The 24,877-nt window shown below is 36.7% G+C and overlaps 1 protein-coding gene and 1 pseudogene across 3 annotated transcripts; both read right to left on the reverse strand.

Moving 5' to 3' along the window:
* Positions 1-510: 510 nt before the first annotated feature.
* On the reverse strand, positions 511-24,085 carry LOC120476752 (scavenger receptor cysteine-rich type 1 protein M130). Of its 2 annotated transcripts, none has more exons than XM_089127270.1 (18): positions 23,965-24,085; positions 22,362-22,676; positions 21,834-22,133; positions 20,672-21,004; positions 20,212-20,529; positions 19,800-20,114; positions 19,086-19,409; positions 18,692-19,009; positions 17,322-17,618; positions 3,404-3,478; positions 2,771-3,085; positions 2,473-2,676; positions 2,279-2,374; positions 1,820-1,882; positions 1,594-1,662; positions 1,397-1,459; positions 853-915; positions 511-734 (listed from the first exon to the last, which is right to left on the reverse strand). In XM_089127270.1, exons 1-18 carry the CDS (start codon positions 24,020-24,022, stop codon positions 700-702), a joined length of 3,561 nt encoding a protein of 1,186 aa, XP_088983396.1. In that variant the 5' UTR covers positions 24,023-24,085; the 3' UTR covers positions 511-699. The 2 variants fall into 2 exon arrangements, with proteins under 2 accessions (XP_088983396.1, XP_088983397.1); XM_089127271.1 differs by having other exon boundaries at positions 515-734; positions 20,672-20,986.
* LOC148965161 (antigen WC1.1-like) lies at positions 3,593-6,841 on the reverse strand (annotated as a pseudogene). Its single transcript, XR_016150003.1, has 7 exons — positions 6,598-6,841; positions 5,978-6,292; positions 5,390-5,713; positions 4,719-5,268; positions 4,325-4,642; positions 3,670-3,966; positions 3,593-3,615 (listed from the first exon to the last, which is right to left on the reverse strand). The product of XR_016150003.1 is annotated as an antigen WC1.1-like (transcript).
* Positions 24,086-24,877: the final 792 nt, after the last annotated feature.

The raw sequence follows: 24,877 nt of genomic DNA on the forward strand, positions 1-24,877 counted from the left end.
CCAACTTTTTTTTCTGATTAATTTGGAGTTGACAAAAAACAGTTGATAACATAAATCACAATAGAGATCAATTAAATTAAAAGTCAACAATTTGACTTTTTGACAGACAACAGAATGCTCAAGATAATGAATCAGATATTCTTAAAAGAGTCTTTTCATTCTTGGCTTTAATTAATATTCTATAAATACAGGAATCGGGAGTAGAAGAGCATTATGATCTCTCAAATAATGAGAAAGATTGTTTTTCTCTTCAAATATTGCTTAAATATTCAGTACACACAATTTGTAGTATTTAGTAATCTTTCTGGATGAGATATACTTAATGCAATTGATTTCTTATTAGGACAGTTGTTTTCTATTGGTTTAAATGTACAACTTCACAGACACTGAATAACATTTATGCAAACATCATATTTCAATGTTGAGACATCTATTCAATGTTCTAACATATAGTCAAAAACTGATTTTATGATTTTATGCATTTATCGTGCATGTGTTTGTTTTGTCATTGCTTTTATGATCATTAGATGTGTTTGTTAAAGAAAAGCAAAAAATATATATATTTCAATGCAATCCTTTTTATAAAATGCAAGCTCATCAATACAAACTAATTTGAATCCTAAAGTAGCAATTTAACCCAACTCTAGCTGTAAAACGAACTGAGGCAGTGGGTGTGGCCATTGGGTCATGCAGTCATGCCTAATTTTTTGACTCCTCCTCCACATCATCATAGTCTGTTATTAAAGACAAAAGCAAATATATCATGTTTAATGTTGTATTTAACATCTAAAACCGAGCCTATTAAAATCAGCAAATGGTTACTCAAAGATTAAAAAAGAGACAAACACTTACCCAACAGGTTTCTGTAATCTTCATTGCTGTTCTTCACATCATCGTACTCCTCCTGATCTCCCTCTGATTCACATGTGAAATAAAACCTCACATTGTAATTTTTAATACAACTTGTGTCACAACGCATTCTCACCACAAGGCGTCACCTTTGACCATGCTTCAATATTTGACGTTTTAGGCGCCCTTTAGCGTCACTTACATGACGCGATCCTACGGCGTCATCTAACTGACGCTAAAGGAAAGCGTCAGTTAGAGGACGCGGTTAGGTTTAGGTATGGGGTGGGGGTAGGGTACACGCGATCCTAGGGCGTCATCTAACTGACGCTAAAGGGCGCCTAAAGCGTCAGATATTGAAGCATGTCCAAATGCTTCCCAAGGCGTCAGTTAAGTGACGCCTTGGGAGTGAGAATGGGCTGTGTGTCACTGATGATGTTATTGATCTCTTTCCCTCATGACTGTCTGAGGTTATTAGATTTACTCCTAAAAAAGTCATGATGATCCATTAATGGTAAACTGTAAACGGATATATTGTCCTGTAACTCACCCATTACACCTTGAGGTGCCTGTTCATTAATGATGACATCATCATAATTTTCTGGCATGTCAACTAAACACACACGCACACACCAATGTTGCATTTTACTGAGCATCAATTTAAAGGGACTGTGTTATTATATACATAAAACAATACATAAAACATGAAACACATAAAACAATAAATAAATAAAAAAGTGAAAACACCTTCTTTAATACCAGAGTTCTGATTCTGAACACTGGTGGTGACATCATCATAGCTCCCAGGTGTGTCTTCTAAAAAAATTAACATAAATAAAAAGTCATCACACTAAAACAAACTTCTATATATTTTCTTAATTGTAAATGAAATATTAATTAAATAGTTAATTTTATATACATATATATATATATATATATATATATATATATATATATATATATTATGTCTCACGTTTTGGTTTCAGTCCATCAGTAATGACATCATCATAGTAACCCGCGATTTCATTAGCCCTGTCTTCAAAAATCAAAACAGAATATTTTTAGGACTCAATGCTCTTGTTGACCAAAAAGCCATTACATTTTGATCAATCAATGAATGATGCAAACAGTTTACAAGACTAAAGTTGGCCAATAACGTAATATCAGTGAAAGGATATTACACATACACATATCACACATTAAACCATACAAATTTATGATCCCCTACCTACCAAAACACCCACACATATTTATGTGTATGTTATGCACACATGTGTGTGTTCATTTTTTGGATTATACAACACTAACAAATTATTTAAATTACCACACAAAAGGTCCCACAAATACGACTCAATGTGATTTACTCCACACACCTCTCTGAATATATTGATTTTCCTGTTGATCTCCACAAATCAGAAGCTATGACACTTACCCCCCTTTGTGAAGAAACTCTGTCTATTAATGGGCCTGTGATGAATCTCCTCATAAACGGCCTCAGTCGTCGTCTTGTGTCTCCTCTTAGAGAGATCTGTGTGTGTAGACAGACAAACCTGCTGTCAGTTCACAACACATGACTGATCACACACTGAATAAGACACACTATGACAGTCTCTGGATCTCTCCTACCTCTCCTCATCACTCTGTTCTGCTGAACCAGTATAAGCAGTGGCACTAAGAGCAGTACGAGCAAAACTCCCAGTACAACCACAAGCACAGAGAGAGACGCTGCTGGAGGAGTTTGTGGAGGAGTGACTGATGTTGAGCGCACTGTCTGAGAAACTGGACGAGAAGATGATGTTGTTGTGGCAGGAGTAGTGGACACTGACAAATCTGACAAAACACACACAAACACATTCAAAATCATGCAAATACACAAAGATTATTAGTATAAAATGACTACTATTGTTCATTGTGTTGCTGTGACCTGCACATGTGAGTCCAGCGTGATCTTTGTGGGAACAGTCAGTGTGGTTCTTCAGGGAGTGAGGACAGTCCCACAGGTGAATCTCATTCCCTCTGCACTCGACTCTGTTCATCCACACAACACCTTCACCAGCACCAAAGACTGAATTCCCATCAGCCCTCAGTGCGTCTCCACAACCCAGCTGCCTGCAGACCACCTGAGCATCGCTGATGTCCCACAGATCAGCACAGACTGAACCCCACACAGCGTTATGATACACCTCCAGCCTCCCAGAGCACCGGCCCAAACCTCCACTCAGTCTGAGAGGAACATGATCTAAAACACACACAGCAACATCACTGATCAGCTTCAGGACACCATTTACAACAAAACACACACTTACACAAATTGGATCTTGAGGTCTTTAAAACTGTGACATAAAAATAATTTAGTGCAGAAACCCTTCTGAAAAATATAGCAGAAGCCTGCAGGCACTCCATGTTGGTCCAGGCTGGTTTATGCTAACCATAGGAACAAGAATCCCAAATTTGCAAAAAAACATTCTTTGTGCTGGTGACCACCAATGCTTTATTTTTCAATATAAATTACATGAAAAAAGAGAAAAAAGAAAATACAAGCATATCATAAACATACTTGAACACTGTCTCTGGTGAGGAGATGGTGAAGTAGAACATGTGCGACGACTCTGAGGAGACTCAGGATCCTCGTCTGAGATTAAAACATTTTATATTTGAATTCACCATTGATAAGAACATTAGAAAGCATTAAAAGAAAAAGAAAAATACCTTTTTTAAGAATATCAGAATGACACAGGTGTAATATCTATATGTAAAATATGAATATATCTAAAATAAAAAATATGCACATATGACCATCTTTAATCAGATCAATAATTTTACCTGAGCAGGTGATATTGGCCACTTCATTATTACAGTCATTCTGTCCCCAGGGTGAAGATGGACACTGCCATAGAGAGGAATCATGACGTCGACATTTAAAATCATCCAGCCAGTTATGAGACTTCAGTCCCACTGAATAATCGGGTTCACTGCCAGATCTTCCACAGTTCAGCTCTTGACAGATCAGACTCGCTGTGTCTCTGTCCATCTTGTTGTAACACACATTACCCCAGGATCCATTATAGAAAACCTCCACATTCCCTTTACAGCCCTCAGTTAACCTGATCTCTTTAAACTCTAGATGGAAAAGGATGAGAATCAATCTCAACTTTCTGTTTATTAGGAATGGGAATAATTAACATTTTGTGTGTATGTGGGTGTTTAATTTGGAAAAAATAAATTCCATTAACAAGTGATGAGATGATGTCAATAATAAAAAAGTAAAACAAATTTTTACTCATGTTCAGAGGATTTAAAAAAAAAATCTATATATTTTTAATGAAAGATGAAACTGTATCTGAATAAGAATGACTTCTCAGTTGATTAACACTGCTCAATGTAATGCGCAATGCAAAAAACGTTTGATAACTCTAACCATCATTCCCATATGCAAGTTATTGAAATGTTATTGTTGAAATTATTGTTCAGTGTTCACCTGAGCACACGACTCCTACATCCTCCTTGTGTTGACAGTCATGTTTCCCCCAGCCTGGAGAAGAGCAGTTCCACAGGGACGTCTCATTCCCCTCACACTCCACCTCATCCAGCCATATGTGTCCAGAACCAGGACCAAACCAGGCTGGTACCTGCTGGTTACTGAGGGCCACTCCACACTGCAGCTGTCTGCACACCACATGGGCATCTTTAATATCCCAGGAGTCATCACACACTGTCCCCCATGAGCCGCTGTGAAAAACCTCCAGCCTCCCTGCACAGTCTCCCCCAGAACCCACCAGCCTGATGGACCCGCGGCCTGATATTCAGAGAGAGAAAAACACATTATTGATCACCAACAACTGAAGAATCTGCCCAGATGTTGTTGTGCTCACCAAGGCAGGAGATTGACAGCTGTTGTGTGGAGCTGCAGTTGAGAGTTTGTGGAGAGCTGCAGTTCCCCAGATGAGCTTCACTCCCAGAGCACTGGAAGCCCGTCACACACTCATGACTGTGTTCAGGACTGGATGAAGAGGAGCCGGAGAAGTTCAGCACAGAGCCACAGCCCAGCTGTCTGCAGACCACAGAGGATTCAGTGAGACTCCAGGAGTCCAGCAGAACTCTCCTCCAGACCTGATGGATGAAAACTTCCAGCTCCCCCTCACACTGTCTCTCTCCAGACAACCGCACCAGACCGTCATGAACAGACAGAGAGGAATCTAGAGAGAAGATCTTATGTTTTATTTGCAAGTTTGGTAATGTGATTTACATTAATAATACATTTATACATGAGAACTGAAGAGAACTGAAATATAGCATTTATAGGTATATAATTGAGTCTTTCAAGAGCAAGAAATCAATGAAGTCTTCTAGTAATATGGACTCACTAGAGCAGATCACTCCAAAATGCTTTTGGACCATTGACCAGTCTGACGTCAGTGTAACCTGGACAAAGAACAGAGAGCTTACTGAAACTGATCAAACAAAAAGAAACCAATCAAACGATAATTACATTTTAGTTAACAATTTGATTTCTCTATTGAAATGATGAACATTGACATTTTACCAGAACATATCAGTCCTATATCATTGTCATGAGTGCAGTTTGTGTTATTTGAGGTTGATGATGGACAGAGTCGAATGTGTGTTTCATTTCCTCTGCACTGAATCTCTTTTGATCCAATCGGACCATTTCCTTTTCCAAAAGCATCTTCTCCCAGCACCTGTACAGGAGCCCCACAGTCCAGCTCTCTACACACAACCTCTGCATCCTGCTGGTCAAAGGCAGCGTCACACACTGAACCCCAGCCTCCTACAAGAAGCATCTCTACTCTCCCAGAACACAGGTGAGACCCGTCCACAAGTCTTGACATTCCGTAGTTTATTGTTTCTGAATATATTTACACAAAAGAGAAGAGAATCTGACACAATGATTATGATATGAAAATAAAACAGAAGTCCTTTCATTAGTAATATATTTTATAAATAGATAAAATTGAGTTGTTAAGACAATAAAAGGGACTATTCATCAATTAGCTGCGTATGATTTGCTCTAACAAAAATACATAAAATTATTTAAAATTTCTTATAAGATGTTTATCAATGAAAGTGTGATCAGTGATGCATTAACAGAGTGATGTATGGAGCCGCTCACCTCTGCATCTGACTCCAGCATCTTCACCATGACCACAGTCATGAACACCCCATCCGTCTGATCCACAGTTCTTCAGTGTTGACTCTGATCCACTACAGCTCACATCATCCATCCAGATTGGTCCTGATCCTGGTCCAAAGCGAGCCTCATTCACAGCCTCTACAGCCTCTCCACATCCTATCTCTCTACACACCACTGCAGCATCAGTCACATCCCAGATATCATCACACACTGTTCCCCACTGACCTCCATGATGAACCTCCACTCTACCAGCACACGGACTGTTCCCACCAACCAACCGCACAGTCTCAAAATCTGTACATGAAAGAGGATTGAATCATCCAAAGTCAAGAAACATAAGATGTAAAAGTTAAATATAAATTTAACATTTTAAAGCTGGGCACGAGTGAATAACAAATTGGTTTCCTGTAAAAGCTCAAATCATTTGTAAAATGTAATTGATAATTAATGATATAGTGTCACAAGATCTTTAGTTTCTAGATATTACAAATGCTTCTATTTATAATGTTCTGCTTCAGTTTTTAGTGGTCTAATGCCATCATAGACAAACTGCTTATTTAAAAGTAATATTTTACACCTTAAGTTGATTTTGTACTTACCAGATGTGTTTATAGTGACTATAGAGGAGAGTAAAACGAGTGTCAGAAATCCCTCCATCTTCTTCTGCTCGTCACACTGTTTGTCTGACTCTGTTTCTCCTCTGCTCCCTCACACACACACACACACACACTGAAGAAACTGGCTCCTGTCAGTCCCCTAAAGAGAGAGAGACTCTCACAACTGCCAATGACACTCACTGTTACCTTATTAGACACAACAGAGGAAATCATCAAACATAATCACTGACAAATCACAAAGCAGCATTTTTATTTTCTCCATATATATCAATAAAGTGTGAGTGCTGATGAGCGGGACTCCTCCTCCAGTGTGAAGAGACACTTCACTGAGGACAGACTCGTGTCAGTCATGTGTCAGCGTGGAGAGAAAGTCACACTAAACTTACAGGAGATGGATAGAGAAACACTGCAGGTTATTCAGCATCAAAGCCTGTATCTATACACACAACTTACACCTGATGACTGACTGCTCACTACTGAAGCTTCAGTTCACACACAAAATACTTGATATTTGTTATAAATACATAAATCATATTAAACTTTAAATTTTAAAGTTGATTTTTGATCAACTGTGTATAATATCAAGTATATTTTACTATACTGTTATTATGTTCTAACCAATAGCACACTTAACAGTAGTTAATAAATAATTAAATAAACTGGAATGGTTGTGTGCAATAAGCAGACAAGTTTCTTTATCACATCTGTAAATAAACATTGCTTTCTTTTCCACCTATATTCATATGCCTTAATATTCAACACATTTGTAGCTGTGTTTAATATTGCAATGCATAATTCCTCCAGCAGAGGACAGCAAAACACTCATTATAAAGAAGCAGAAAAGAGTTTGGTCCATGTTAGAGCTTCTCATAACTACATTTTTATTGGCATAACATGTAAATTACTTTGTTTACAACTACTATTTTAATTTATTCAGCAAAACTGGTAAACTGTGTATTAAATACAGATAAATATATTCTACCTACACTTTTAATGTTTTAAACAAATGCTCGAGGTCTCTTGAATCTCCAGCTATGGTTGTTTGAAGGAATGGGTGATTTTTTTTTTTTTTTTTTTTTAAATATACAAAGATTAAAAAATTAATTAACCCATTTTTATTCTATAGCCGTTGTTAGAGCCATTATTTTGAATTATATTTTTCGTTTGTGACACTAGAGGGCGGATGAGTATTTTGATAAGGTGATGAGTTACAGGTGCGCTGGAAGGTCAACACACTTTTTGACCGTGGCTTGGTGAGAGTTGGATTGCTCATGCCTAACAGTATGTTTTGAATCAGATATTTTAATGAAATGAAATTTCTTTTTTTATGAAAGTTGATGTGTAATTAAAGCAATTTTACAGTGTAACTTTCTGTAATTATAGTGTACCTATAAAGTACTTACTATATAAGTATAAGGAAACAATATTTTAAGTTTGGGAATATAGCGGTATAACAAACAGGAGAATTAATATATATGTATATATATATAATATTATAGAACTAAGGGGTACTTATTAGCAATTTAGCAAGAACATACACTGCGTACCTTTTTGAAATAATTGTGTACCAATACATACTGTATAAGCTTTTAAAAAATTACAGGGTACATATCTATGCATTTATAAATAATCTTTTCAACAAAAGTGCACTGTAAATGAAAACTATTGCAACTTTTGCTTAAATATTCGGGAAAGATAGGCTACTCTTGTTTCATGTTTGTTACCCCCTTGTTCTATGTAGTTAGTTACAGGGTATAGTGTGGCATTGCGGGCTGTAAATTGAAGTGGTGTTTGTTACCCTCTTGTTCCATGTAGTTACAGGGTATACAATAAAAATGCATACACTCTAATATCTAATATCTAATATCATTGACTCGGAAACCTTAATTTATTACACAAGCACCACTTACCCTGTAACCACATGAAACAAGATATTTTCCAGTATTTAATAAAATTGCAATAGTCTTATCTTTTCTGGCCTTGAAACATGTTAGCCCAAACGTAAACATCGATCCAAAAAAAAGTATAAATGCATAGATATGTACCCTGTGATTTGAAAAAAAAAAAAACCTATACAGTAGCCTATGTATTGGTAGTACACAATTATTACAAAAAGGTACGCAGTGTATGTTAAATTGCTCCCAAATGTAAGATTGTTTTACCATAATAGTAGATAAGTACCCCTTAGTTCTATAATACATACAGTATAAATAGTTTTTTTTTTTTAATTCTCCTGGTTGTCACCGCTTTATTCCCCAAACTATACATACTCAGTCCTTCCAGAAAAACGCGGAGTTTTTTTGTGATTGTTGCGGGCAAAAATCCTTGATTACGCGGCCCGTTTTCTTTAAAAATGCGATGGAATATGCGGGATATTTATGCAATTTTATGCGATGAAATTGCGGGAACTTGCAAAAATTGCGGGAACTTGCAAAAATTGCGGGAACTTGCAAAAACTGCGGTTTGATGAAAAAGAGAAAAAAAGTGATTCCCCCAACATCCTGTTCTCACTAGGCTACTACCTTAATGTAAAGAGTCATTTCTTATTACTTTCTATGATGTAGCAAGCATATACACTACTACATAGTGCTGGGAATATTTAATTTCTCATCTTGTTTTATTTTTATTAAATTTTCAAAATCACAGAGTTTGATATCAAGTTCTTGACATTTCTTTTACACATTTTCTGATAAGTATAACATCTGAGAAGTAGCCTAAAACATGAAACAATAATTTGAAAAAAAAAAAAAAAAAAGATAGAGGGCATCACAGACATATTAAATTCATTTAGCAGAGATACAGATCTTTTGGGCTTTTCGATTTTTTTTTTTAAATTTTAAAGACTCAAAATACATTTTAAAGGCTGTTTTGAAATGAGCAAAGTTGGGTTTTGAGTTAGGCTACTCCACTTAGTTTGATGAATATGAAATTTTCCTAATAATAGAAAAAATCGATAACATACATTTTTCTTATAGGAAAGTCAAAATCATTTGTATGAAGATGACAAATTTAAGACAAGGTTGCAATTCATTTTAAAACCTAGAAATTGAGACATCTCATTCCAAAAGATTGAAAAATAGGGACATTCAAACAATAAGTGCACAATAGACTCTCTTTCACAATTACAAAATCAGCAATGTTTTATTTCAGACTGTAACGAGTGTAAATAAGGTGTGGCCCCTTTAAGAGCTGCGCGCTGAACTGTCTGCAGTGTGTGCGCCTCAAACACCCCATGTCGTGTGCGGGTAATTTCTGTTTGATGCTTATTCTTTTATCTTATTTTGTTTATTAAGTAACGATGTGATGGTAGAACGTGTGACAGACAGTTATACGAGTTCGATTTGTGAGATGTCAATCGCCTCCGTGAGTCTTTCTGGCCTCTGCAATAACTTCAGCTGTGAGCTATCCCGTCGCGTAATTGCGTCACTTCATAACGTTCCCATGGAAACCGGAGGAAATGGCTGCTCTTGTATGAAGCAAACGCAACATTTTTCAACTTTCTGCGAAGATATATGTGACTTTTTTTTGCAACGAAAATACGAGGATTATGAAATCATGCAAGCCCCGCATATTTTGCGTGGAAATCGGCATTTTATGCGGCGAAAGTGCGGCTTATTCGAAAAAATGCGGCCCCCGCATAAATATGCGGGCTGATTTTGCATTGAATTCAGCGATCGCATAATCGCGTTTTTCTGGAGGGACTGCATACTGTTCCCTTACTTCCCTTACTTACAATCTACTTCCAGTCTCTGAGTTTGGTCAATACTCCTGTTGACAAATGGTGTTTTGCTTCACCCAATAAAATTAATAAATAAATTAATCAAAAATAAATTAATCTGATCTTGTACTCGCTAAATTCCACATTCATATAAATATCTTGCTAAACCTCTTTTTTGATTTTTGAAAGAACTTAACAAATACATCCTTTACAATAAAATGTTCTCAGACCAAAATGTTTTCAGTGTCATGTGATTCTCATAATCCCCCACCCCCCTCCTCATATTGAGGTAAATAGTTTACTCTTTCCATTATATAAGAAGAAAAGATGGAATATATTTATAAGTTTACCTTGTCTTAATGAATGTAATGTCCTGTAAACATATTCAGCACCCTTTAAATTATTTGGCAAATGATTGATGCATGTTTTATTATGCCTGTCTGAGTAAATTCATTTTTGAAAGAGTTGAAAAGTTGTTAAAAAAAAACAAAAAAAGAATGTTCAGTCCAACCTCAGCCTGCACAAGAAGCTAATGCAAAATATTCACTATAAACCACAAAATAAGACTAAAAAACTGTTTCAAATTATTTAATGTATTTTAAATTTAAAATGGAACATTTCATAATAAACTGTGCAGTTGAGATCGGCGTTTCAATGTGTTTTTTAAAACATTTTTTTTTTTTTTTTTTATTGTTTTTTTTTTTGATGACCAAAATTATATTCACAATTATATTTGCATACCTTTTTGTTGTCATCGCTCAAAATTTAATTTCAATTGCATTGGGAATTGTCATAGTGCTGTCAACTGCCTAAAATACTGTAATTTGCCTAAAAAATACATTTACCTTTTGTCCAATATCCTCCAAATGCTCTTTAAAACAATATTAATTAATAAAGTTCATAAAAATTAATGAATTGATTAAAAAACACATCTTTTGAGTATGCACTGATATCAAAATAAAAATAACAGGCCAAATACTGAAGACTGAATATTTCTAATGCAAGGCACTGATGCATTAGAAACAACATAATAATCTCCCAGTGCTCCAGTTACTGTAATATGATTTGACGAACATGAAGTGGGTGTGGTCAATACGTGACATGGCTCCTCCCTCTTTATTTGACCCCTTCCTCACATCATGATAATCTATTTTTAAAAACAAAAGCAAATTCATATTTTTCATTGTGATAAATGCATCAATATTTTGTTTAATAAGCAACATAACCAATAAAAACAGATATAGGTTATAGAAATATTACAATAACCTACCCTACAGGTTTCTGTTCTCTTCATTGCTGTTCTTCACATCACCGTACTCCTCCTGATCTCCCTCTGATTCACATGAGAAATAAAACCATTATAATTATAAAATAATTATAAAACCATAATACATTATAATTTGTAAATCAGCTTATGTCACAGATGATGTGTTTGATTTCTTTCACCTCATGACTGTCTGAGATTATTAGATTTACTCCTGATAAACTCATGATTCATTAATGGAATAAATGCATGTGACTCACCTGTAACATCTATAGCATTCTGTCCAATAATAATGACATCATCATAATCCTCTGGTGTGTCCACTGCACATACATGAAGATATAAACAGGACAAATGTTACTTCATCATATATGTATCATGTCAAAGGTATTTTGTTAATAGTTTGAGTAAATCAGTCACATTTGTAAAGAAAGTGAACTCCACCCAATCTACAACACAGAGCTGAAGGCACTAAACCAAAAGCAAAACATTTACAGCCACTCAAGGTTTAACCAAATAATTATATTCTCGAATTCAATAACATTTCTGTTCTGCTCTCCAGGTCTTTGTGCAATGTTGTTAAACCCAGGAGTGATTTTCTCGTTTCTATGCACTTTTCTTTGCATTTCGGGATTAAACTCAACAGCCAAAGTCATGCAGTCATGACACTGTTCACTTCTGATTCGCCATTTCTTCTCATTTTTGGTCTTGTGAATCAAAACAAGCAGTCAGAGAAGTGATGGCTTACAGCTATTTGCATTGGTGAAGTCAATGTTATTTATTTTTTATTTTTGGAGGTTTGAGCTGAACTGAGACGAATATCTACGTTTCATTGTTAGTTCGGCTGTACCTTCATCTCAGAGCCGCCTGACACATCCTCTGCATATATTTTCTGTAGCCATCTTCTCATATTTGCCACAAAAGCACTTGTATGACAAGTAATGTAAACATGACGCAACAGGTCCCTCGCATAAATGTAATTTCGCTTGTACGTAGCAAACTTGATCACAGTATGTGTTTGTAGTTTCAAAAAATTGCACCAACGTTAGTGTTTGTGTGTGTCTCTGTGTGTGTTTTGCACGTCCATAATTGCAAAGGGGACGCGATTACAACTCTATAAACATAAATGTATCAAATAACCATTCTGGTCCATTCTCATTTGTGTTTATTCTGCCGGAGTCTCTTCGTCATCTGGGTTTGATCAGAGATTTATATATTCCGATTCAAACATGTACGGCTGAACGACATGCAAAACAATGGGTCTCTCACTCTCAACCATTCTGCTTTAGGGTGACCACCATCAAACAAACCAAATGTGGGACGATTACTACGTTTGTGTGGAACAATGTGGGACATGTTACCAACACTAAAGCATAACCTGAAACTGTTATATAATGTCTATATAACGTAATTAAAACATTCTGCCTTTCAGCTGATAAAAATACTTTGTTCTTTAGTCTCTTCCAGAAAACACCATTACATCACAACATGTCTTCATTGGGAATTTATATATATATATATATATATATATATATATATATATATATCTCACTATTAATGACCTTTGTCTTAATAAACTACTATCTGCTTATTAATAGTTAGTAAGGTTTTTTTTTTCTTTTTTCATAGGTCTGTCCACTGGTACTGACATCATCATAGCCCTCTGGTGTGTCATCTACAAGTTGAATAAACTTGAATGTATATATTAATTTGTACAGTGTATAATAACAGAGAGAACTACAACTAGAGTATAGTGAAGCCGCACCTGTCTCACAAACTGGTTTTTGAACATGGATGATGATTTCCTCATAGTATCCGGGTGTGTTTGCATTCCCCCTGTCTTCAACATCAGAACAAAATATGAATATAAAATAATAAAGATATTTGCAGAATTAAAATGCTTTATGATTTTAATCATGTGGTAATGAAATTACAAGTTTACAAAGCGTGTGATATTGCTATTCAAAACATCAGAGTCTATTATCTTCAGTAGTGCTAAGCATTGTATATTGGGGTGCACAGTACACTTACAGGTCAAACAGGAATGTGTGAATTTGACTATACATTTTTCCTTTTTTTTTTTTTTTTTTTTTTTACAGTTTGCATATCACTTCTAACCTAAGACCCCATTTACACCTGGTATTAAAATGCGATCTGTATCCATATAAGTTATCCGGATAATACGTCTGGTCTTACCGATTCCATACACCTGGCCACATAAACGTGTTTTTGCAAAACGGATATAAATCCGATCTTCAACTCCCACGTTATATGCAGATTTAATGGATTGCACGCCACCAAAAGCAACAGATAGGCTATGAGCTGCATTTTATTGATCATCAGCTAATTTCAAAATCAAAGACACCAATAAAAGAGAGTGGCAACAGCACTGGTAAGACCATTTCGTTTCTTTGCTTGAAGATGATTGTGTGTTAAGCGTCTGTGACTTTCACTTTTATTTGTGATGTTTGCACGTTGGCTTGATGAATAGACGCTCAGCTGCTCATCTGCGGTGATGGCCTAGGCCTAGCGCCGTCATATCTGACTATAACATGACAGAGGGCCTATAGCCTAGCCTATATAACACGCTCTCACTCGTTTGTTTTTTAGCATTTTTGGGAGGAGTAAAATATACGCGATTTCAACAACCAGATTGCGTTTACACCTAGTAAAGATCCGAACACAATGCGAGCCAGACTACCTCCAGATGTGGTCAGGCAGATCACAATCCGATCACAACCTTGCATTAACATGCGTTTTTTTATTATCCGGATAATTTATCTGGATACTGATCGCATTTTAATACCAGGTGTAAATGGGGTCTAAGAGAAGCGAATCAACATCTTCATTCCCAGAATTCAGTTCTTCAGAGACGAGACTCCCTCCTGTTAACCCTCTGGGGTTGTTTGGCCCAAATTGACCCGAAGAATTAAAATTTTTATTTATTTTTTTTAAATCACAGCTTCCTCGGAATGGTCCGAAATTTGGTGACTTTGTTGGTATTTGAACACCTAAAAAAATTGGGGACAGGATGTGAGAAGTCTAAGTGGTTGTAAAAAAAAATAGTCACACTTGGGGTGTTCGGGTCCAAATGGACCCGCATGGAAAATTAATGGGAAGTTGGCAAAAATGTGAAAATACTGAGTTTTTTGTGCGTACAATCTACAAATCAGCCACGATCTTGAAAAAAAGCACACAACAGTGAAGGGGTGAATCTATAAAACATAAAGAGTGCAAAACAGACATATCCAGACACACACACAGACACACACAAACACACTTTTATACACAAACACACCAAAAAATTCAGATTATAAATGTGTTTTGCATTTTTAAAATGCTCAGTTTGTCCACCAGATGGCATCCATCTCATTTCAAAAATTGCTTTTATGAGGCCTAGGCTTGACTCTAAAATGAATTACAGCTTTAAAAAAATAAAATAAATAAATAAATATTTTTTTAAATATTTTTTCTATTATGCTCAATGGGGGGAAATTTTGTCATAATTATTGCATTAATACTAATTATATATTTTTTATTTTTGAAAATTTCTCAAAACACCAAAAAAGAAAAGAAAAAATATTATAAAAAACAAGTAAACTAAAATATGAATCCCGCCCTTTGGGTTCATTTGGATCCGAACACCCTGAGTGTAACTCTGAAATGAACAGCCCCAGAGGGTTAACAGAGAGCAAAACAGAAACAGACTGAATCCTCAAATCCTTTGGGTCATAACGCTCAGTGTTAGTGAGAGCAAGAAAATATAAATTATTTATTTTTTTTTTTTTTTGGGGGGGGGGGGGGGGCGGCATCTTTTTTTAATTTTTTATCTTCTTAATAATTTTATAAAAACATACACTTGCAATTCTGTTTTTTTTTTTTTTTATGGATTGATACATAATTAAAACTAATTAGCTAGATGTGAATGATAGTGATAGAATGATGATTAATTCTACAATGGATCTGACCGGTATCACTGATGTCTCTTGCTAATTAATGGCTAATTAATAATAATTACTGACAAAACTTTAACACAGATGACTGAGATTTTTGCTTGATGGCGTTCATTTTCTCAGCAAGGTTTTCACAATAATCTAAAAACAAATTAGTTGCAATTCAATTAATCAAATATGGCCTGCGAAGTGAACTTCATTGGGTATTACTCTGTCTGAAGTGACATTTTATTTCAAATGGAGCAAATATGTTCATTTCAAATACAAAAGGGAATAAGGGTTCATCAACTTCACTTCACAGGAAGTGGAGAGGGAAATTTCCACCTCACCACCAAAGTACTTGATGTTTGATTGAAAGAAAAACTAGATAATTAATACATTTAATCAGTCCCAGTTGAGGTTTGTACGTGACTGTTCATTGGTAGAATGTGCACAAGAGGCAACAGTTACAATAGAAAGATGAGAAGTGAACACTTTTTAGGGACCCTTTGATCAGAATGCAGCAGTTTAAGTTTTGAACAATCTCTGATGATGCCTCACCTGTATGAGTGACTTGATTGTGTCTGTGATAAATTTCCTCATAAACTTCCTCACTTGGAGCCCTGTGTAGTCCTGTGTACCAGTCAGAGAGAGCTGTGTGTGTAGACAGACAAACCTGCTGTCAGTTCACAACACATGACTGATCACACACTGAATAAGACACACTATGACAGTCTCTGGATCTCTCCTACCTCTCCTCATCACTCTGTTCTGCTGAACCAGTATAAGCAGTGGCACTAAGAGCAGTACGAGCAAAACTCCCAGTACAACCACAAGCACAGAGAGAGACACTGCTGGAGGAGTTTGTGGAGGAGTGACTGATGTTGAGCGCACTGTCTGAGAAACTGGACGAGAAGATGATGTTGTTGTGGCAGGAGTAGTGGACACTGACAAATCTGCCAAAACACACACAAACACATTCAAAATCATGCAAATAGACAAAGATTATTAGCATTAAAATGATGACTCCTATTGTTCAGTGTGTTGCTGTGACCTGCACATGTGAGTCCAGCGTGATCTTTGTGGGAACAGTCAGTGTGGTTCAGGGAGTGAGGACAGTCCCACAGGTGAATCTCATTCCCTCTGCACTCGACTCTGTTCATCCACACAACACCTTCACCAGCACCAAACACTGAATTCCCATCAGCCCTCAGTGCGTCTCCACAACCCAGCTGCCTGCAGACCACCTGAGCATCGCTGATGTCCCACAGATCAGCACAGACTGAACCCCACACAGCGTTATGATACACCTCCAGCCTTCCAGAGCACCGGCCCAAACCTCCACTCAGTCTGAGAGGAACATGATCTAAAACACACACAGCAACATCATCACTGACCAGCAGTTTACAATGCATTTTATAACTATTTAAAGTTGTGAAAAATTATGAATGTGGATTCAGTGTTCAAGTGCACAGAAACAAATACTGTTAATAAAGAAAATACATTCTTTTAATATCTTACTTGAACACTGTCTCTGGTGAGGAGATTCTGAGGTGGAACATGTGAGATGACTCCGAGGAGACTCACGAGTCTGCTCCTCTAAAATGACAATGTTAAAATACTGAATAGAAAAATAAAAATAAATAAAAATTCAATACTGAATAGAAAAATGATAAATAATAATAATAATAATACTTTTACGTTCCACATGTTTTTTTCAGTTTGAATTTTTTTCTCTTTTACTGAAACAAACATGACGTTTTCCAACTTTCTTACATAAATATGATCTTACCTGAGCAGGTGATTTTGGCCACTTCATTATCACAGTCAGTCTGTCCCCAGGGTGAAGATGGACACTGCCATAGAGAGGAATCATGACGTCGACATTTAAAATAATCCAGCCAATTATGAGACTTCAGTCCCTCTGAATAACTGGGTTCAGTGCCAGATCGTCCACAGTTCAGCTCTTGACAGATCAAACTCGCTGTGTCTCTGTCCATCTGGTTGTAACACACATTACCCCAGGATCCATTGTAGAAAACCTCCACATTCCCTTCACAGCCCTCAGTTAACCTGATCTCTTTAAACTCTAGATGGAAAAGGATGAGATTCTGAATTAATGCATAAAAAAATAGATGTTTAATGTCTAATCACTGTCTTTTAAGAAGAAGGCATACAGTGAAATAATTGGTCTCAACTTTACATTTATGAAATGGAGGACACTAAAACCAAAAACGTGTAAACAAATTTCATTCATTAGTATAAATATATAAAACACTACTTTTGTTTTTAAATCGCTTGCACAAAATTTCAGAAACTTTGGCTCTTAATTTTTTTAAACTCTACACTAAACCACAAAACATGCACACAAGATCCAAAACATTCATTTAAACTTCATTTAAATCTATATTACATTTTTTTAAATTATTGTTTACACAATTACTATTTAAGGCTCATTTAGCGTAACCATTCACTCATATACCTAATCTTCAGACCAAGTCTGCAAAACTGCAAGCAGTCAATGTGAAAATGTAAAACACTGAGTCTATTGTCTCTTTTGCTTGTTCGGTGTGCAGTGGAGTGTACAGGAGTTTCTCACACTTACATGTATGTGCAAAAATACTGTATATACAGTGTGATTGCACACTCAATAAACTTTGAAGTTATTGAACTGAACTGACTTGAGCTGAATAGTGACACCATTAGCTCGATAGAGGAAATTTACAGTAGAATTTGAATTTGTTATAATCTGTATTATATAAAGCGCTACAGAAATAAATGTGAATTAACTTATTTAGTATATTAAAAAAAAAACAGAAATCCAAGGGACAAAAGTGTATTTGTTTCTCAAAAATTGAGTTTTGATTTCTAAGTGATCAAATTAGGTATGTTTAAACTTTGTCATATGAGCATCCAGTCAGTAGTTGTAAAAAGTATGCTTTTCATTCACTCAAAAGAACCAAATCACTGGAGTATTTGTTTGGAAATCAAACTACATCTGTCGCACTGTGTGTTTTACGAGTTCACACTTACAAATGATTAGCCAGAGTATCAGTATTTGGCGTGATGTGCGAGGGAGAGCTCCAAACTCAGAATATAGACCGAACCCAGGGTTACACTGCCCACCAACCCCCATCGTCAAGATATTATTTAACTGTTCACCTGAGCACACGACTCCTACATCATCCTTGTGTTGACAGTCATGTTTCCCCCAGCCTGGAGAAGAGCAGTTCCACAGGGACGTCTCATTCCCCTCACACTCCACCTCATCCAGCCATATGTGTCCAGAACCAGGACCAAACCAGGCTGGTACCTGCTGGTTACTGAGGGCCACTCCACACTGCAGCTGTCTGCACACCACATGGGCATCTTTAATATCCCAGGAGTCATCACACACTGTCCCCCATGAGCCGCTGTGAAAAACCTCCAGCCTCCCTGCACAGTCTCCCCCAGAACCCACCAGCCTGATGGACCCGCGGCCTGATATTCAGAGAGAGAAAAACACATTATTGATCACCAACAACTGAAGAATCTGCCCAGATGTTGTTGTGCTCACCAAGGCAGGAGATTGACAGCTGTTGTGTGGAGCTGCAGTTGAGAGTTTGTGGAGAGCTGCAGTTCCCCAGATGAGCTTCACTCCCAGAGCACTGGAAGCCCGTCACACACTCATGACTGTGTTCAGGACTGGATGAAGAGGAGCCGGAGAAGTTCAGCACAGAGCCACAGCCCAGCTGTCTGCAGACCACAGAGGATTCAGTGAGACTCCAGGAGTCCAGCAGAACTCTCCTCCAGACCTGATGGATGGAAACTTCCAGCTCCCCCTCACACTGTCTCTCTCCAGACAACCGCACCAGACCGTCATGAACAGACAGAGAGGAATCTGAGGGAAAGATGTGGCATTTTATTAAGATATTGCAAGATTTATACGGTTGCTTTGCATTGTAAATCAGGTTTATTGACAAAATGTACACACTTTCAGCTGATCGTAATGAACAAATCAAACAAAAGTTATTGAGATAACTCAACACAAAAAAAAAATGTTTATAGAAAAGGGATCTCATTGAGGGGTTGAATCATTTTGAAACTGCAGAAGTCCACTTGAAACATTTGTTGTGTTGAGCTGTTTCAATTACTTTTGTTTGATTTGTTCACTGCAACCATCTGAAAGTTCATAAATTCTGCCAATAAACCTGATTTGCAATGGGGGTTAAATAATTTCAATTGCAAATGTAGGTAATTTAAATTTTTTTTTTCAACAAAATTCCCTCACCAGAGCAAATGACACCAACATCTCGTCCATGAGAACATTCAGCTCGACTCCATGAAGAGACGGAACATTCTGAGAGTTTTGTTTCATTCCCGTCACAATCAAACACATCAGCCCAGATTTCACCACTTCCCTCTCCAAACCAGTCTGATCCCACAACAGACACAGCAATCCCACAATTCAGCTGTCTACAGAGGACACTGGCAGCTCTCATATCCCAGCATGCATCACACACTGTGCCCCATTTACTGAAGTACTGACGTTCAACTCTTCCAGAACAAGAGTCTGAACCGTTCATCAGTTTAGCATCAGTGTAACCTGAATAAAGAACATAGAGGTTAAAACAAAGTATAAAGCAGCTGACAGAGAACATGTTTTAAATACAAACAAATAGACACTAAATATTATATTTTACCAGAACAGATCAGACCCACATTAGAGTCACTGGTACAGCTTTGTTTGTGTGATAATGAAATTGAGCAAATTGAGATCTGAGACTCAGTTCCTCTGCACTGAATCTCTTGTGTCCACATCTGAGCGTCTCCTTTTCCAAAAGCATCATCTTCTCCCAGCACCTGTACAGGAGCCCCACAGTCCAGCTCTCTACACACAACCTCTGCATCCTGCTGGTCAAAGGCAGCGTCACACACTGACACCCACGACTGATCATCAAATATCTCTAACCTCCCAGAGCAGAGGTGAGATCCATTAATGAGTCTGGAAGCTTGATGACCTGTTAATATTACAGGAATGACAGTGTACAGTAGACAAAACAAATGCTTGATAGTTAAATGCAATACACATACAAACAGTTTTCCAAACAAAATAATCTTTATGTAAAAACAAATGAATGGGCAATCAGTTCAATTATTCACCCGAACAGATGACACCGGCATCATAATTGTGAGTACAGCCATGTATGTTCCATCCTGCTGACCCACAGTTCTTCAGTGTTGACTCTGATCCAGTGCATGATACAACATCCATCCAGATTGTTCCTGATCCTGGTCCAAAATGAGCATCACCCAGAGCATCTACAGGTTCTCCACAGTCCAGCTCTCTACACACCACTGCAGCATCAGCCATATCCCAGCCACCATCACACACTGTTCCCCACTGACCTCTATGAAGAACCTCCACTCTACCAGCACAGCGACTGTGACCACCAACCAACCGCACATTCTTTTTATCTAAATGACAGAAAAATACTGATAGAGAGTATAGATGCATCTCTGTAAGCACACAAGCACACATCAGTATATTGTGTACACAAATTTGGCACTGGTAAAGCACACTGGCTCACTACACATTTGGACACTGATTTAAAATTCCCCATGACATGACTAGGTGCTTGTGACATAAAACGTACCACTGGTAGGCTATTTATCAACAACACACGGAACATTTTTCTGACATTTTTTATGCTGTGTAAAGTCTAAAGTATGTCATGAAATATACTTTGATTGTTATTATATATATATATATCTCCAAGAATTTAGAGATAAAGCATAAAAGGAGGATTGACGATGCTTCAGCGTCGTCGCTCCTCCTTTTATGCTTCCGCTCCTCCATAAGAGATGCAAGACCGGTGCATCTCACAGGTGACGTTCATTAACGCTCACGCCTCCGGCCTCGCAACGTTCTCCCACTTCCCTTGACCTCGTCCTGCTCGCCACAAATATTAACTACACTGTATGTTTATACTGACATTAAATGAAATGACGATTTGTCTTTTCAAAACGCTTTTTCAAAATGCATTTCATGATGATATTGTGTTGATGTTGTGTTGGTTTGTCCGATTTGTTTTGCACTTAACAAAATTTCCCCTTTTCACTACAGGGGAATGTAATGAGCATCTGGTTTTTGGAGTGTGGGATTTTTAAGGAACAAATATTCCAGTGAACCTGAAGGTTTTTTAGATTGAGACAAACCTTAAAATGCCTTGCTCCTTGGTCAGTGTTCTGTCTGTGAAATATGAAACTGACTGAGATGCATCCTATTAGTTAAAAGGTATGATACTATATTATTTTAACTCACCAGCACAGAAAAGCCCCTGGTTATTATCACGTGAACAGCTGTTTTTGTGTAAGGATGTTGGACAGAGGTGAATCTGAGACTCATTTCCTCTGCACTGAATCTCTTGTGTCCACATCTGAGCGTCTCCTTTTCCAAAAGCATCTTCTCCCAGCACCTGTACAGGAGCCCCACAGTCCAGCTCTCTACACACAACCTCTGCATCCTGCTGGTCAAAGGCAGCGTCACACACTGACACCCACGACTGATCATCAAGGATCTCTAACCTCCCAGAGCAGCGAGAACCTCCAACCAGCCGGACTTCTGAATAAGACAACATAGATCAACAAAAGCATGGCTTATTTATGAGGCTTCAAGATAATGATGTATACATAAAAGCCATTTATATCTTATAATAAATACATAAAGTAAAAACACAAAAGAAAACCACAACAAATATAAATAACATTTATATTTTTATTGAAGTCAATGTTTTAAAACTAGAAGACAATCTGGAAGTGCATATTAATTTTAATCTGTAAAATACTTTACCTGAACAGATGACTCCAGTATCATTTATATGATCACAGTTGCTTTTACCCCATCCGGACGACCCACAGTTCTTCAGTGTTGACTCTGATCCAGTACACGCGACATAACTCATCCAGATTGGTCCTGATCCTGGTCCAAAATGAGCATCACCCAGAGCATCTACAGGTTCTCCACAGTCCAGCTCTCTACACACCACTGCAGCATCAGTCATATCCCAGAAATCATCACACACTGTTCCCCACTGACCTCTATGAAGAACCTCCACTCTACCAGCACAGCGACTGTGACCACCAACCAGCCTCACATTCACACGGTCTAAATATTAAGCAACAATGAGACATGAAAGATGAAGGAATGAGAGTTAAATTTATAACATTGCAAAGTGGGACAACTGGGAAAATAGGACACATACATCTGAGTATTTAAAATTAATATTCAGAGTTCAATACAAGTTTAGCTCAATAAACATCATAGTTGATTAACAAACAAATTATTATGCTGACTCCCTCCTTTTATTAAAAAAAAAATGTGGGTTTAAAGACAGAAATGTGAAGCTTATAATTGTATAAAAAGCACTTAAATCAATTTTGTTTTTATTTATCTATTACAATTCACAATGCATTATTGTTTCAGCTGTAAATTGTTAAAAACAATTACAGGCTTTATTTTTATCATTATGTTGTCATTGAAACAAAATTTAAAACTGGAAATGACTTTGCACAGAAAAGGATAGTAAGCAATTATTTCCACACTATGTTTCTGTATTCTATATTTTCTTTCTATATTATTCAAAACAGTATTTTAAAGTTGACAGAAAACCCAGACAAGAAAAAATTTATTTTTTGTAAATAATTATGTTGATTGAGCTTAAACTATATTAAACCTTGTGTATTATTTTAATATATTTGTTCCCTCTATAGTTCTTCTGTAGCTGAGGTCTTGGCATTGTTTAAGAGGCTAACATTGCAACCCTATAAAAGGCCTTTAAGGTTTTTCTTTTTTGTCTTTTTTGTCATGATCAACACTTCTTGACATAATATAATACTGCATTTATCCTGCTTGATTATGAATGAGTTCATTACGAATGATTTCTTTTTTAATAAAAATGTTCATTGGACTTTCTCCAGCTAGCATGTCTGTCACTATTATTTCCAAATCAATTTTTATCAAATCAGAACTCAATTTTACAGCCATGCCCAACTCGAGGGACAGCATTCCTGCATAGTTATAGAATAATGTTTGACACATGGTGATTAAGTCGTTTAAGTCGTATCAGAGAAAAGGTGATCATTTACAATGTTGATATCACATTTTTTTTTTATTGTGATCACAAGACAAGACAAAAAAACTACAATAATGGCCTCTTAGGGTTTCAATAAATTAATATTAATATGATGACAGTATATTAAATTGAATAAAAACAAGACACTAATGTAAAACTTATTCATAGCTATTTATAAATGGGAGAGACAAAGAAAAAAATACATGTACAGTACATAACAGTACAGTTTAATTTTAAGATCTTAAATTAAGTAGCCATTCGTTTCTAAAAAAAATAAAAATAAATAAATAAATAAAAATCTTCAATTTCACATCTACTTACCAGCTGTGATGAATATTATAATTGAATACAGTAAAACAAGAGTCAGGCATCTCTCCATCTCTCTCTGCTTGATTAATTCAACATCCAGTACAAACTTCTCCGCACCGATGATACAGATGTACAGGCGTCCTCTCAGCCCCCTATATTATAGAGAAAGAGGTTCAAAACCCTCCAATCACACTCGCTGTTACCTTATTAGACAGAACAGAGGAAATCATCAAACAACTTCAGTGACAAATCAGACCAGGCTTTTATGATCTTCACCATATATAAATATGTATAAAACTGTCAGTGCTGATGAACTCCTCCTCCCCTCCCATCAAGACTGAGGAGATGCAGAAACACACACACACACACACACACACACACACACACACACACACACACACACACACACACACACACACACACACACGCGTATTTCACTGACTTACAGGAGACAGGAAACTCTCCAGTTTATTTACAGCATCAAAGCCCAACACCTGCAGAGAACAGATAAAAGCACTGATAAATAACTCTATTTGTTAGCATGATATTAACACGTAATAAGTCTACTAGTCTCTATTTTCATGCTTCTAGTATTTATTTTCAAAAACTATAAAGTACTAGTACTTACTCATTATAGCTACTAGCTTATTCTTTAGGGACTAGTGCCTATTCTTTAGAAACTAGTTATTCTTTAGGTAATAGTATGGCAAGCTGTTTTAACATTTAATCATTTAAACTGACTTGTATCTATTTTCATTCTACTACTTATTTTAGATACTAGTATATTCCATAAAGGACTACTTAGCTAGTGCTTATTCTTTATGTACTAATATCTTTTTAAAGTTACGAATACTAATTCATTATAGTCCTTATTTGTTATAGTGCTTATTCATTAGATACTAGTACTTACTAGAGACTAGTATTT

The sequence above is a fragment of the Pimephales promelas genome, chromosome 24 (assembly GCF_988280905.1).
Source record: "Pimephales promelas chromosome 24, fPimPro1.hap1.1, whole genome shotgun sequence".
Taxonomy (NCBI): Eukaryota; Metazoa; Chordata; class Actinopteri; order Cypriniformes; family Leuciscidae; genus Pimephales; species Pimephales promelas.

Excerpts from the sequence above, each read along its gene's own strand:
- LOC120476752 (XM_089127270.1), bottom strand. The coding sequence starts at position 24,022 with ATGGAGAGATGCCTGACTCTTGTTTTACTGTATTCAATTATAATATTC. Across the intron at positions 22,677-23,964 it reads TATAATATTCATCACAGCTG|ACCGTGTGAATGTGAGGCTG; the intron begins GTAAGTAGATGT and ends CTTAATATTTAG. Across the intron at positions 20,530-20,671 it reads TGCCGGTGTCATCTGTTCGG|GTCATCAAGCTTCCAGACTC; the intron begins GTGAATAATTGA and ends TAATATTAACAG.